The following is a 14,786-nucleotide window of genomic DNA, read 5'->3' as shown; positions in this document are numbered from 1 at the left end:
GTCCAGGATTGTGCCCAATAGCCAAGGAGACTGCTTCGGCAGCACCAATGCTCTGCACAGAGGATGGTCCTGATGGATGGATGGATGGATGAAAATTGAGGATTTTAGAAAATTTGGCCCAAATTGGCCTTTTGGCCTATGTTGACTTCAAAAGTAATTGGTGTTTGAATTCACGAAACTGATATGCAAATGGTCTTCAAATTCAAGTCAATCAGATGAAAATTGACAATTTTGGAAACAATTAAAAAATGTGGCCTGTGTTGTGAAGACCAGATGGCTTATGTTGACTTTTTGACCGAAGTTAACCTAAAAAATAATAAGATGGTTGAATTAATTTACCTGAAAGGCAAATCTTGTTCAAATTTCAAGTCAACGGATGAAATTTGAGCATTTTAGAAAATTTGGCCCAAATTGACCTTTTGGCCTAAGTTGATCTTAAATTAGAATGTGGTTGAATTCAGCAACCTGATGTGCAAATGCTCTTCAATTTCCACGTTAATCGGATTAAAATTGAGGTTTTTGGAAATTTAACCCAAATTGGCCTTTTGACCTATTTTGACCATATATCAGCCTATTTGACCTCACAATAATAGGTGGTTGAATTCAGCAGCCTGAAGTGCAAATGCTCTTCAAATTTCAAGTCAATCAGACAAAAATTGACACCATTAGAAATAATTGAGAAATTTGGCCAATCTTGTGAAGACCTTATGGCCTATGTTAACCTAAAAAATAATAGGTGATTGAATTCATTTACCTGATATGCAAATCCTTTTCACATTTCAAATCAATCAGATGAAATTTGAGGATTTTAGAAAATTTGGCCCAAATTGGCCTTTTGGCCTCTGTTGACCTTTTTGGTTGACCGAATTTTACGAAATTTCAATGCGGGACCGTCGCAGGGTCCGTGACCATAATCTCCGAAAATTTCAGAAAAGTCAGTTGAGTGGTTTGGACCGGAGGCGAGCGGAAAAACAAACAAACAAACAAGAAGATGACGTTGTGCAGAGCACTACACTTGCAAAATCCATAAAACAAATTTGACCTCAAAAATAATTGGCGGTTGAACTTAATGACCAAATATGCAACTCCTCTTCAAATTTCAAGTGAATCTGATGAAAATTGACAATTTTAGAAATTTGGCCTATGTTTACCTTTTGGCCAATGTTGACCTCCAAAATAATTGACTAGTTGAATTCAGTGACCTGAAATAGAAATCCTCTTCAAATTTCAAGTCAATCGGATGAAAATTGAGAATTTTAGAAATCACACCTAAGTTGTTGACCTTTGGCCTATTTTGACCTTTTGACCTCAAAAACAATAGGCTTCTTCCTAATGACAAACTCTACAATGTGGTGAAGTTTTGTGAAGATCGGTTTAAAATTGTGACCTGCCGGTGACAAACAGACAGACAAACAGACACAGACAGACAAGCAGACAGAATAACAAAACCGACTGACCAATATACTTGAAAAATCTTCGATTTTGCAACGAACAAAGACAGAATAATGCATGCAACCAACCAATATATTTGTAAACTTCGATTTTCGCAGGTAACAAACGGATCCAATGCAATACCCTCTCCTTTGGCAGGGGTAACAAGAAAGAGCAGAGATTGCGTACCTTCACCAAGACTTGTTTTTGGTGGTGCATTTTGCGTGGCAAATAAATGGAAGGATGTACTCAATGAAAGGTCATTGATTGCAAAATGAAAGGTCCAAATGGTGTCGTTGTAAATGTGTAAAAATCAAAAGTCTGAAAAGTTGGAAAGGTAACATGGTTTGAAGGTCAAAAGGTTGAATGGAGGAAAGGTCGAAAGGATCTTAAAAAGGTCGAAGGGGTTTTAAGGGTGTAATTTAAAGTCTAAAGGGTCGGAATTGTCTGAAGGGGTCTAAAGCATCCTAAAATGTATAAAAAGTGTCTAAAGGTCAAAGAGGTCGACAAGGGCCTTCGGGGTCTGAAAGGGTGTTCGGTTTTAAAGGGTCTACTCTAAAGGGTCTTGAGATTCCAAAGGGTCTAGTGTAATTAATATGCATACTCACGTTCTGTGCGGACAAACAGACAAACTTGCATCAGGATGTGCATCGGGACCTGAATCAAAATCTAATCAGCTTGTTCTTGTGACCTACTCAACTCACCCGTCAAGTTTCATCATAACCATCCATAACTTTGTGAAATACTGTATCGTGCTATACTGTATATTGTTTTTTGGCACCAACTCTCAATGGTGTGGAAGCACAATAAAAAATTCTACTATCGGGACCCAGATCGGGACAATCACCAAAATCTAATCAATTTGTCCTTGTCACACACCCAACCTGTACACCAACTTTCGTCTGAACCCGTCAATAATGTTTTGAGATATTCTGCTCACAGACAGAGAGACAAACAGACAGACAGACGAACAGATATGGGTGAAAACATAACCTCTGCCCATCTTTGGTGACAGAGGTAAGAAAGAGGGAATGAAGAAGAAAACATCCAAAGCACAGCCATATAAGTACCAACAAACGCTCAGAAGAGAGATGGTGGCAATGCCAAGTCTCACCAGGGGGAACAACTACCTCGAAATACAAGACAAAGAATAAAAAATAAAAAATAAAGAAAGTTCAACCACAAAAGTCTTGCGAATAGGATTGTGGAGGAGCTCGAACGTAGAACAGATCAGGCCATAACAGAACAAAAGGACCAATATAAAGAGAGGAGAGGGCACACCAATAGCAGGGATGAGGGACAAAATAGAGGGTGACGGGGAGAAATAACGATGTGGGGATGAATTTAGGGGTGGAGGAGAACACGGGGTGAACAAGTTGGATACAGCCGCAAACTTTCAGGAAGGAAAAACAGAAACTTTGAAAGAGGTTGGTTTAGGGAGGGTTAACGGCGGTAGAAAAGAGCATGGGTATGGATCGGTGATGACCTGAGATGGTGGCAAAGCCCTGGAGGGAAAAATAAGATGGAGGAGACTGCCAAAATTGGTTCCACAGGAGGGATAAAAAGAGGAACAAATGAGAAGTTTGATAGAGGAAGTGAGCAGTGATTCTGGACTTTGTGAGTTTCACCAGAAGGGGCAGTTGATGCCAGACCTTGTGCACCCTCATGCTTTCTCCCATACCCACTCCTGCTCTCTTATGCTCTCACTGAGCCCCTCTTCTACTCCTCACCTTTTTAATCACTCATCTTTCATGTCTATCTCCCGGTTGCCCCTTTAATCCCCTTATTTGACTGTGAATCTGCGGCCCCCTGTTGTTTGGTATATCCATGAGACAAGATTTCTGTGCTCAAAAAGGGAACCTTGCCATGCCACTTGACAACGACGACAAAACAGCATTTCGATGACACGTCGGTGAAGACACAGGGAAGCTCGTATTGAAGAGCTTCTCTTGGTTTCTCAGCAATGTGGAAAGACTGGTCTGGACAATTATTTTATTGTTGTTACACAGCGAATGTAAACAGACATCCGTCCAGCAAAAGACGGAGATTGGCGATGGCTGTGCCAGGTTGCCATGGTTGCCCACCATGGCAACAGAACTCCCGTCAGCTGAAAGGGAGCTGCAGAAATGGGCCAGCTGAAATGCAAAATGTCATGGAGTTTTGTGATGAAGGACAGGCGTACACACAGAGATGGATCGACGGAATGACGGGGATGAATAGAGGAAAGAGAGAGTGGAGCAAAGTGCGATGAAAATTTCACAGGTGATGAGAGCGTTGCAGAGCATCACCATACATGCAGAACACCGGCTCAGTACGAGCCCACACAGGGTACATGGACATGGTATAATTTGGGATCTAAATTACAAACAGAGCACTACCGGGTGGAGGAGCGGTTTGTATTCCAAACACAAGGTATAGTGTGGCAAACAGAGTGCGTGAATACATGGCAATGTGTCCACGTTTTACCAATGTGAGATTAAACCCACTCAGAAATACATAAAACTTGCATGGAATTGCTGAGACAATCTCTGACAAACATTGGAACTTGTGTTATATAAGACACACAACATTATTACCACCGGAACTCCCTGTAATTTGCCATAATGAACCATGATCTGGTCCATCGTAATGAACCAGGATCTGGTCCATTATAATGAAGCAGAGTCTGGTCCATCTTAATGAACAAGGATCTGGTCCATTATAATGATCCAGGGTCTGGTCCATCATGATGAACCAGGATCTGGTCCATCATAATAAAACAGAATCTAGTTCAGCATAATAAACCAGGGTCTGGTCTATTAAAATGATCCAGGGTCTGGTCCATTAAAATGATCCAGGGTCTGGTCCATCCAAATGATCCAGGGTCTGATGATTTATAATGAACCAGTGTCTCATCCATGACACTGATCCAAGGTTTTGTCAGTCATAATGAACTCAGGTTTTGTCCATCATCATGACCCAAGGTCTGGTCCAGTCAAGTATGGAAGGATAACCCTTACGGTCCCGTTTGTTTTCTGGGATTTAGGGCTTGTGTCGGAGCTTGTACTTGTATGATACGTATGGCAATAACTTACCAGTGTACTTGTACATGGATTCGAAGGACAACAGACAAATAAACATTGTATATGGTATTTGAACCTGGGATCTCTCAAATGGCAACACCAAACAAGGCAAAGTGCTCAGTGGAAACAAGTTCAAACAACAATTGTAAATGATAAACGGAATGGTGAGTCAGATGGTAAAAGGAAGGGTGGGAAGAAGCTCACCTGTATGGAAATCCTCGTTGGTAGAGCTTGGTCGATGGTCCACAGACACCACCTTGAGGTCAAGGTGATCACCTCCCTGACGAATCATCTGCACCACCTGCCGATGGCCAGCCTTTACCACATTCTCTCCATTCACCTGTAGACAAGTGACAGAATAATTTGGCTAATGAAGTCACAGTATTCAGTTCTCAATTTACACTTCTTTATCAATTCTGTTCCACAACTCCTCATTTACCACAAAATCTTCCCATACCTCTTTCGTTTAATTACATGAACTCCACTGACCCAATATGTTTATCATCTGTTTTCCTCATCCATCTTCCTGACATCCTCCAGTGTGCTGGATTAGCCTAGCAAGGTGACTATGTCACTAGATAGTAGTGCTCAACCAAAGGGGAGTGGGTTAGCTGTAGTAGCTTGGCAAGGTGACGGCACTTTTCCTGATGATGTAAAAGCATCCCGCCTCCCAATCCCAAATCCTTGAACTCTCTTCTCTCCGAGATGGGACCAACTCCGGGCCCTAATGAGGAGGCCGTGTGCGCCATGCCGCCCGTGCCCCCGCACCGTGATTCACTCTCGCACGCCCCCTTTGTTATTCACATACATCTGATTGCAGCTCGACGCAAAGACGGGGACAAAGAAGATGGCAGATGACTTGATGAGGATTGTGGAGATCATGGCTGGAAGGGAAGGGCTCGAGGTTGGTTGAGCAGATAGAGCAGCAACGGAAACACCAAACAGGGGATGGGAATTGTGGAGTTGAGCTGATGTGCGGTTGGAGTAAATGGTGAGCATCAACACAATCATGAGAAATTGAATAAACAAGAGAATTAGCGATGAAGATTCATGCAAAAGGTAAAGAGAATGGGGAAAAAATAACACCCCGAGAATGGATTGTGGGGTGAAGGGTCAAGGGTATGTTAGTGAGTAAAGGAGGAAAGGAAAATGGGAAGAGGGTTGGGAATAATGGAGGAAGCAAAAGATGGAGTACGGGAATGATGAACAGGCAGCAATTAAAGTCAGTCTGCAGTAAGATGTTAAAAAAAAAAAAAAATGAAGAGAAAACGAGGAAGACATTGGTTTTATTTCATGAATCCTACATGATGTCGTTATCATCGATGGTGGATAAACAGACAGAGAAGTACAAGTGTGTTCTGCTCCTAAATCCAGAAGACAATGTGCTTTGTATGTCCTCCATTAATCTTTCCATTGTGTGCTAATGTCCTTGTCCATCAACTACCACACAGACGAACCCCACAAGCCTTTCTGACTTTGGAACAGAATAGGAAATAACCGACTAATAGCTGTATATTTTGGGGGTTTTGTACTGTGTTAGGGGCTGAGTAATGATTTATCACCCGAGTTTTGACCCTCAATTCTCAGTGCCCCGGGGAAATGGTGTACTGAGAAATGCGGCAATGCTCTGCAGAAGGCATTTTGACTTATGAGAGTACTTTGAAAGAGAAAATTAAATTACAATCAGACTGCGATGAATGTGGTGGGGGTTAAAAAGCAAAAGTGAGATTGGTCCTGAAATGCAAATGAAGTGAAGCTTGGAAGTGAGATGGTGAAGGTGATGTGCAGGTGAGTTTACAGATGCAGGTTGTAAACAATGACGGGATTGCGACAAAGCATAAAAAAACACCACTTCCTCAGTGTGTTGCAAGGAAAGGGTGGTTACCTGTTGTTTGAGGAGCACACAGGACAGTACACCCACTCTCCCCAAGCTTGATACGCATCCAAAACATAAAAGGATAATTACTCTCGAAATCCAGGATCACTGCTCATCTCCACTCATTCGTTCCTCTTTTTCCCACCTGTGGAACCAACTTCCCTAACCTCTTCATTCTCATTCTTCCCTCCAGCCTTTCAAGACAGCTGTTCACCAGCATCTCAAATCATCCCCCATCCAAAACCATGACTTTTTTCTGCCCTCGTTAACGTCCCAACCTCAAAGCCCACCTCCTTTGAAATTTCCAGTTTGTCCTTCCTGAGAGTTCTTGTTCACCCCGTGCATCCTCCCGTACCACTCATTCCTCCCCACTTCACACACCCATTGTTTGTACAGGTCTACCTGAATTTTGTCCTTTTACCCTGCTGTTTGTGTTTCTCCCATCTTTCCACTGTTCATTTTGTGCTTTTGCATCCTGATCCGTTCAGTGTTCTCGCTCCTCCAAGAGCCTTGACTCTGTGTGTATGTATGTATGTATGTGATGTGTGTGTATATATATATATATATATATATATATATATATATATATATATATATATATATATATATATATATATATATATATATATATATATATATATATACACATACACACACATACATGTAAATATATATATATTGTTGCGGTCTTCGCGCCCGCCGGCGTGCGACGGCCACGTAACTCGAATCGCGGCACGTCGCCCACCGGACGGACAATCCAGTCGTGACCCTCTCGGACTAACGCCGGGAACCAGTCACGGGTGGACCTTTCGGTCTCACCGCGATCGAGCCAATCAGCCCCCGCGTGGGATAGGGTTGCTCGCCAAATTCGAACTACCTAAGTACCCACGCGGAGGGTAGACCGGGCGATCGCACCTCGCCGCAGGTCGACTTCGGACACGGGCCACTTAAGCGACCCGTTCCGTACTATCAGAATAACCGAGCGGTGTTATCGTCGACCTCGACGGTTCGATTAATTATCGGGCGTATTCAGCCCACTACCAACCCTTTACGTGAAGCAAGATGGGGATTCAATGGAGGAAAAGACGAAGCGAAGCGGGAGAACAGTTCAACAATAAAGCACATTTATTCTCGGCACACGGGAAGCACACAAATACAATTCCACCAAATGCACACAAAAGAAAACACAATTCCATTTACACAAAAAGCAAACATAAAAGTGAAAACACAGTGCAGAGCTAATACCGACTACCGAGCACACGGCAACACTTATACAATTCTACTTCACAGACGGCGCCGACAACACATACCCAAAACCAAGGAAAAGAAATACCCTCAAGAATGAGGTAGGCCTGGGGCCGAGACCGGGTCGGGCCTACCCGTCTGGTGATGAGACGCGGAGCGGCGATGGCCCCGCAACCCGCGGGCCTCGTGGACAGTGCCTGGCAAGGGGGGTGGGAACGGGGCCCCCTTGGTCGCACTATCTCAGCGCGGGGGGAAACAGGAGGGGGTTGCTGATGCTCGGGGTATAGAGGATCTTTATTATGTGCGACGAGCGTCTCCACCTCGGCCAGGTCGCGCTGTCGGCCTCCCTCGGGTGCAGCTTCCTGCACGACGCGAGCACCCCCTCGTCTGGTGTCGCCGCCTTTCCACAGCTCCGTCCCCTCCGTTCCGACTCCAACGCACACGACGAGCAGCTCCACCGCCCGCGAAGTCTTGACCCTCTGCTTCCGACTCTCCTCTTCTTGACTCTCCGACCTCGTTCTGCTGACTCTCTCGTTCCGCTGACTCTTTTTTTGCGACTCTCTTCTGACTGACGAACACCGTCCTTTTATCCCCCCCGTAACTTTGCCTTTGACCCCCTCCCTTTGACCTTTCACCTCGCTCCCCATTGGCCCGAGAAAAAGTGGGCGTGAAGGCTTTTTGATCCACAAATTTGCATATATCGATCGTTCTGGAGGCGGGGCCAAATCGCCCCTCGCTCACCGATTGGACGGCAAAAAGTGGGCGTGTGTCGTTTTTGATCCGTTTTTGAAGCAGAAAATCCGCGATTTTGTACACGCTGTTCAACGTGCGCCCTACACGAGTCCAGCATCGGTGCCCATGAGTGGCGCGAGATGACGGTGGCGATGCTACGGTTGTGAGGTGTGCGTGAAGGTCGTGGCGGTTGTGGTGAAGCGGTGGTTGTGGTTGTAATTGTGATGGTAATCCTGGCGGTTGGTCCAAAATAAAGATAGTGAAAGAAAAACGGCTATCCTGAAGAGTCGCAGCTCGCATAAATGACATGTATTCCCACTAGACAACGGGTTTGGGCCTAACTACACATGCACTTACCGAGATACCTCACCTAAGGGACCTGAATGGTGGTTTGCGAATCTGGTAACCACAACACTACCCCCTTCCCTTTTTACAGACTCGTCCCGAGTCGTCAAATTTTCGTGTGCCATCATGTGTAGTTTTCCCCTAGTACATTTTACCTACTGATCCCTGAGTGCGACATTCATGGTATTCGTGTCCCCAAAATAAATAACCTGAGGGCTGCGTAACTATCTAAACAAACTCACTCATACGGACGACTTAAATAAAATTGCCGGCGCTAAGACATACATGCCGGGGGCGCACTCATATGTACAGTACATCTTACCTTAACTTACAAATTTTACACTAAACCATGGCCCAGGATCAATGAACTCTGCAAAAAGAAAGCAGTTAGCAGGGAGCCAGGCTGCCCACATGCAGTCTCTGGCTCAAACAATGCAGGTGACAGGGAACGTGGCTGGCTGCTCACACGCAGTCCAAGGCCTTCCCTTTTGAACTGAACTCAGTGAACCACAACGGTGCTTGGGCTGCACAACGCAGTCTCCGTGCCAGCTCAAGTGGCACACGCAATGAGCACAACGAATGGATGCATGAACACAAACACGGTGCACGGGCCGCCACTGCAGGCCCGTGTTGTAGCTGCCAACAGGGCAGTTCTTGCAGCTTGCAAACTGTTGCTTTTACGATCCTGGCGCACATGGCAATGAACAGGGGGGGGGCAAAGCAAAATTGAACGGGGCTGGTGAACATGGGCAGTGGGCATGGCATGAAAAAGGCAGCAGGCAAACACAGCCCGCAGAAGAAGGCCGCTGCAGGCAAACACAGCCCGCAGAAGAACTGGCCGGCACAGGCCTTGAAGTACCACAGCTGCAGATGAAGTGGCCGGCACAGGCCTTGAAGCAAAACACGGCCAGCCGATGAAGTTGGCCAGCTCTTGCCGTTCAGTGGAGGTTGGTGGAGGGAGTGCGGTGGTGCTGGCCACTTGGAAGGCGGGCTCGGACCTACCTACCTGTCTCCCTCCCAACCTATCGCCTTTGCCTGTCACTGTACATACCCACTCCCTTAATTTGTCAAACCCCAATTTAGCCCCAACTTATTTTTTTATTGTTTTTATTTTTACTTCCCCACTATAAATCGTCCCCTAACCCCCTTTATCGTCCTTGTTCGGCTAACCTATCCTGTCACCTAGCCTACTCCCAACCCCTACGTTCCCTTCCCGGAGGGGAATAAGGGAGAGCTAACGTCCTGCGCCGAGGCCCAACGAAGCCTCAGAATGGCCTCCCCAGAGTTCGGCGATCTATAACCCAAAGTGGGTCCAGCGGCCCACAACGAGAGCGAGGGGATGGATGGTGCGGAGGGGTACATCTCCTAATCTATCCTAACCATTTAACTGTTAAACTACCCCGGGGCTTTCAACAAGCGCCTCTCGCTTAAACTATTGGTTCTAACAACCCAGATTCCCGTCGCCTGTGTTGGTGTCCTTACAATTTCGGGCCTCGCCCCCCAATTTTCTCTCCGTGCCCTCACACGGTCTCCTGGCTGGGACACGTGGCTCCCTTTGGCAGGCACGACCCTCTGCCGAATCTCCCGCTATGGCACCCCCGGGCACTACACTGCCTCCGAGCCTACCAGCTCCCTAACACCGGGGAGTGCCCCCATGGCACCTCCCCTGAAACGCACACGTGGCAGGCCGGCCTCCCGGGCCCCTTTCCGAGGGTCACCCGTGCCCACAACACTGCCCACGCGGCTAATGGCGCCCCGGGCCCCCGCACCAAGCAGGCGCACCCGTGCCCACTACTCTATCCCGGCCCCCCATGGGCCCATGGCCTACCGCGGCCGACTAGCCTGGTGCCCGGGGTACCCACTCAGCGATACTCACCTTTCGCAGCCACGCTCCCAAGCCCGTCAACAGGGCTCCTGCACCCCTCCAAATGGGTCTCGAGCCTACTTTCCCACCAACAACAAAACGACCTCCATTTTTCAATTTGACTAACCCCCTAACTCACTTTATACTGACCCCGGGGTCCCTTGGGCAGGAGTCACTCCTCCCCCCAATCACTCATCGCACCATGCATTCCCCATTCACTCCACACACACAGACCCGCTGGCCTCACTCACTCACCAAGTACTCACCTCACAACTCACCAACTCTTCAACACACACACCGCTGAACTCTGCCATCCTCCTAACTACATCCCCTAACTAACTCGTGCTCCCACGTCGTCCCTTAAACTACAGCACGCTCCTTTTAACACTACGTAGCTAAACTACGTCCCCTCTACACATCCAAAGTCTGTCACTGTCTCCTAATAATCCCATTTTATTTCCCAACCTAAAGCTCACTAAATCCCTCTAACTAATCCATTCCACGGACTCCATGAGGACTTACCCCTGCCCCATGAAGTCGGTCTAACTAAGCTAACCCTTCCCCCTAACTAGTTTTCATCCTGTGCCCAGGTAAGGGGGTCTTTCACCCCTTGCCCAGGAATCCTGTACACCCGAAAGTGAGGCTTGCTTTTTTTTTTTTTCCATGCGCAGCACCTGCGCGGCAACTCAGAGCTCGCGCACTTTACACCTGCCCGTGACGTCATGCAGCTGCACGTGCACCTCGTCCCTCCTTGGACGGTACCATCCGGCAGAGATACCCCTCCTGCCGGATTCCAACCCCACGTGCAGCCATGACGTCACCGTGCGCATAAAAAAAAAACACAAGCCCCATGTCTCGAGGGGTTCCCCACGCGAACACATGTGCTTTGCCCGTTGGAGCTTAACACACACGATCGCGTGGAGAACCCGTCCGGTCCAAATCCATTTACCTGCCTAACTTTGTCCGTCCGCGGGATCGGCAAATCCACCGCGTGCGTTTCCGGACCGGGACTTCACTCTCGCAAGCGAGCACGTGGTGGTCTCGTGCGTTGCACAGCACGGACCGCGTGCTCACTGCTGGGTGAACCCGGCACGGTCCTCGAAACAACTACAGCCGCTACTCGGCTTTCTCTCCTCTCATGTCGCCTTCGTCGTCGCCATTCAACCCACGCACACCTGCGTGTTACGACGCACACAGTCCACTCCATCACATTCACACCGGGAGACGCGGCTGCGTGCTCCCGCATGCCAACCGACATCTCCCTTACATACCGCTCTCTCACACACACGGTCTCCCTTGCACACAGCGACCTTGCACACGGCCGTTCACTCACGCACGGTGCCTCACCACTCACACAAACCATACTACTTACACACGCGGGGGCACTCACCCGCGGTGCCTCATCCACACACCGTGCCTCACTCATACACGCGGGGGCACTTAACCGCGGTGCCTCATCCACACACGCGGGGGCACTCAACCGCGGTGTCTCATCCACACTGGCCGTTTCACTCACACACGCGAGGGCACTCACCCGCGGTGCCTCACTCACACTCCGTGCCTCATCCACACACACGGGGGCACTCACCCGCGGTTCCTCACTCATACACCGTGCCTCACTCACACACGCGAGGACACTCACCCGCGGTGCCTCATTCACACACACGGCGACACCCACACACGGTGCCTCATCCACACACGGCGTGCTGGGAAGCACACACTCCGGCACCATCGCCACCACACCACTCACACACGGGGTCGCTTCCACACACGGGGACGCACTCACACCTTGCACCACACACACAGGGACAACTACACTGGGGATTCGTGTCCCCACAAGGGTCTCCGGGGCCTCTACACCCCCCAAGCTCTCAGTGCACCTGTCCACAGCACTCGTCCCCTCAACCTCGCAAAACACGACCGAACTCACCTGGTCGTGACTCGCCTCAAGGGGGCATACTCCCTCCCCTCGTTCCTGGAGGAGGCCATCCCGCTGCTCGCACTGGGTCTCTACCCAGTCCGCCAGCTCACCCCCATTGTCCTCCACTACCTCTGTGTGTGTGTGTGCGTCACTTACCCCGTCTTCATCGTGTAGTCTTCCCTCTATCGTTCCCATCTCCCGTGTCTCTGCCAACTCTTCACCCTTTACCTCCCTTGTCTCAACTATTATTTCCGTTGTCGTCACCTCGTGTCTCGTCTCACACGTTTTGGTCTCCCCATTTAATTTTTCCCTTTCGGTCATCGTCACGACCCTCGCCCAACACGTTCCACGAATTATTTTTTCACCCGCCTCCACCGCGGGCCTGTCAGCCGTTGCATCCCCACCCAGCTCGTTTGTTCCTACACGTGGAGTCGCCATTTTTATCTCCCCGGTCACGGCCTTCATGCCCGCCTGCAGGCATCGGCCCATGTTCTGCGTCTCACCCCGGAACTTTTTCGTTTCTTCCTTCATGTTTGTTACCATTTTAGTTTTCATGCGTTTTATTTCGTTTGTGAATGTATCCATCTTTTCGTTCATGCCTTTCATTTCGTTTTTCATTTCATTTGCGTTTGCATCCATTTTTTCGATCATTTTCGCATTCATCTTTTCGTTCATTGCCGCCAGCATGGCGCATAGCTGGGCCATGTTGGATGCACTCAGCTGAGCCGTTTCGGCAGGGGTTGGGGAAGGGTTTTGGTGGAGAGGGGGGGGAGGTGTCATACACCGCGGCCGCTGCCGCACCCACCTCGGGCCCTGGGTTCAGTTGGGCGAGTTCGTGTTCCTGCACAATCAACATTTCCTGCTCGGGGATTCCATCCTGAGCCATGGATTCTACACATTCTACATCCATTTCTAATACCCCCGGCTCCCGCTCGCCTTGAGACGCCATCTTGCTTCTCGTGAAGGGTTAATTTGCTCGCTCGTAATTTGGAGGGAATCGGGGGTCGCTTCTCTCACCCCTGGACCGATTCCCGTGAATTTAGCCGGAGACAGGAGAGCCCGTTTTCCTGTTCTCCGATACCAGTGCCGCGAGGAGGGCGATGAATTTGTATCCCACTTCTGACACCAGTGTTGCGGTCTTCGCGCCCGCCGGCGTGCGACGGCCACGTAACTCGAATCGCGGCACGTCGCCCACCGGACGGACAATCCAGTCGTGACCCTCTCGGACTAACGCCGGGAACCAGTCACGGGTGGACCTTTCGGTCTCACCGCGATCGAGCCAATCAGCCCCCGCGTGGGATAGGGTTGCTCGCCAAATTCGAACTACCTAAGTACCCACGCGGAGGGTAGACCGGGCGATCGCACCTCGCCGCAGGTCGACTTCGGACACGGGCCACTTAAGCGACCCGTTCCGTACTATCAGAATAACCGAGCGGTGTTATCGTCGACCTCGACGGTTCGATTAATTATCGGGCGTATTCAGCCCACTACCAACCCTTTACGTGAAGCAAGATGGGGATTCAATGGAGGAAAAGACGAAGCGAAGCGGGAGAACAGTTCAACAATAAAGCACATTTATTCTCGGCACACGGGAAGCACACAAATACAATTCCACCAAATGCACACAAAAGAAAACACAATTCCATTTACACAAAAAGCAAACATAAAAGTGAAAACACAGTGCAGAGCTAATACCGACTACCGAGCACACGGCAACACTTATACAATTCTACTTCACAGACGGCGCCGACAACACATACCCAAAACCAAGGAAAAGAAATACCCTCAAGAATGAGGTAGGCCTGAGGCCGAGACCGGGTCGGGCCTACCCGTCTGGTGATGAGACGCGGAGCGGCGATGGCCCCGCAACCCGCGGGCCTCGTGGACAGTGCCTGGCAGGGGGGTGGGAACGGGGCCCCCTTGGTCGCACTATCTCAGCGCGGGGGGAAACAGGAGGGGGTTGCTGATGCTCGGGGTATAGAGGATCTTTATTATGTGCGACGAGCGTCTCCACCTCGGCCAGGTCGCGCTGTCGGCCTCCCTCGGGTGCAGCTTCCTGCACGACGCGAGCACCCCCTCATCTGGTGTCGCCGCCTTTCCACAGCTCCGTCCCCTCCGTTCCGACTCCAACGCACACGACGAGCAGCTCCACCGCCCGCGAAGTCTTGACCCTCTGCTTCCGACTCTCCTCTTCTTGACTCTCCGACCTCGTTCTGCTGACTCTCTCGTTCCGCTGACTCCTTTTTTGCGACTCTCTTCTGACTGACGAACACCGTCCTTTTATCCCCCCCGTAACTTTGCCTTTGACCC

The 14,786-nt window shown here is 49.4% G+C and overlaps 1 protein-coding gene across 2 annotated transcripts in view; it reads right to left on the bottom strand.

Moving 5' to 3' along the window:
- LOC147025619 (SH3 and multiple ankyrin repeat domains protein 2-like) overlaps positions 1-14,786 on the bottom strand; it is a 155,735-nt gene that overhangs the window by 93,715 nt on the left and 47,234 nt on the right. For both annotated transcript variants that reach the window (XM_085886768.1, XM_085886769.1), the window contains exon 3: positions 4,698-4,833. In XM_085886768.1, coding sequence (XP_085742894.1) covers positions 4,698-4,833 — 136 coding nt within the window. The remainder of the gene's footprint in view (positions 1-4,697; positions 4,834-14,786) is intronic.

Source organism: Eptatretus burgeri, chromosome 6 (assembly GCF_056783735.1).
Source record: "Eptatretus burgeri isolate ZD-2024b chromosome 6, Ebu_testis_v1, whole genome shotgun sequence".
NCBI classification, from domain to species: domain Eukaryota; kingdom Metazoa; phylum Chordata; class Myxini; order Myxiniformes; family Myxinidae; genus Eptatretus; species Eptatretus burgeri.
The sequence above is the reverse complement of the archived record's forward strand: the minus strand, read 5'-3'. Positions and strand labels throughout refer to the sequence as shown.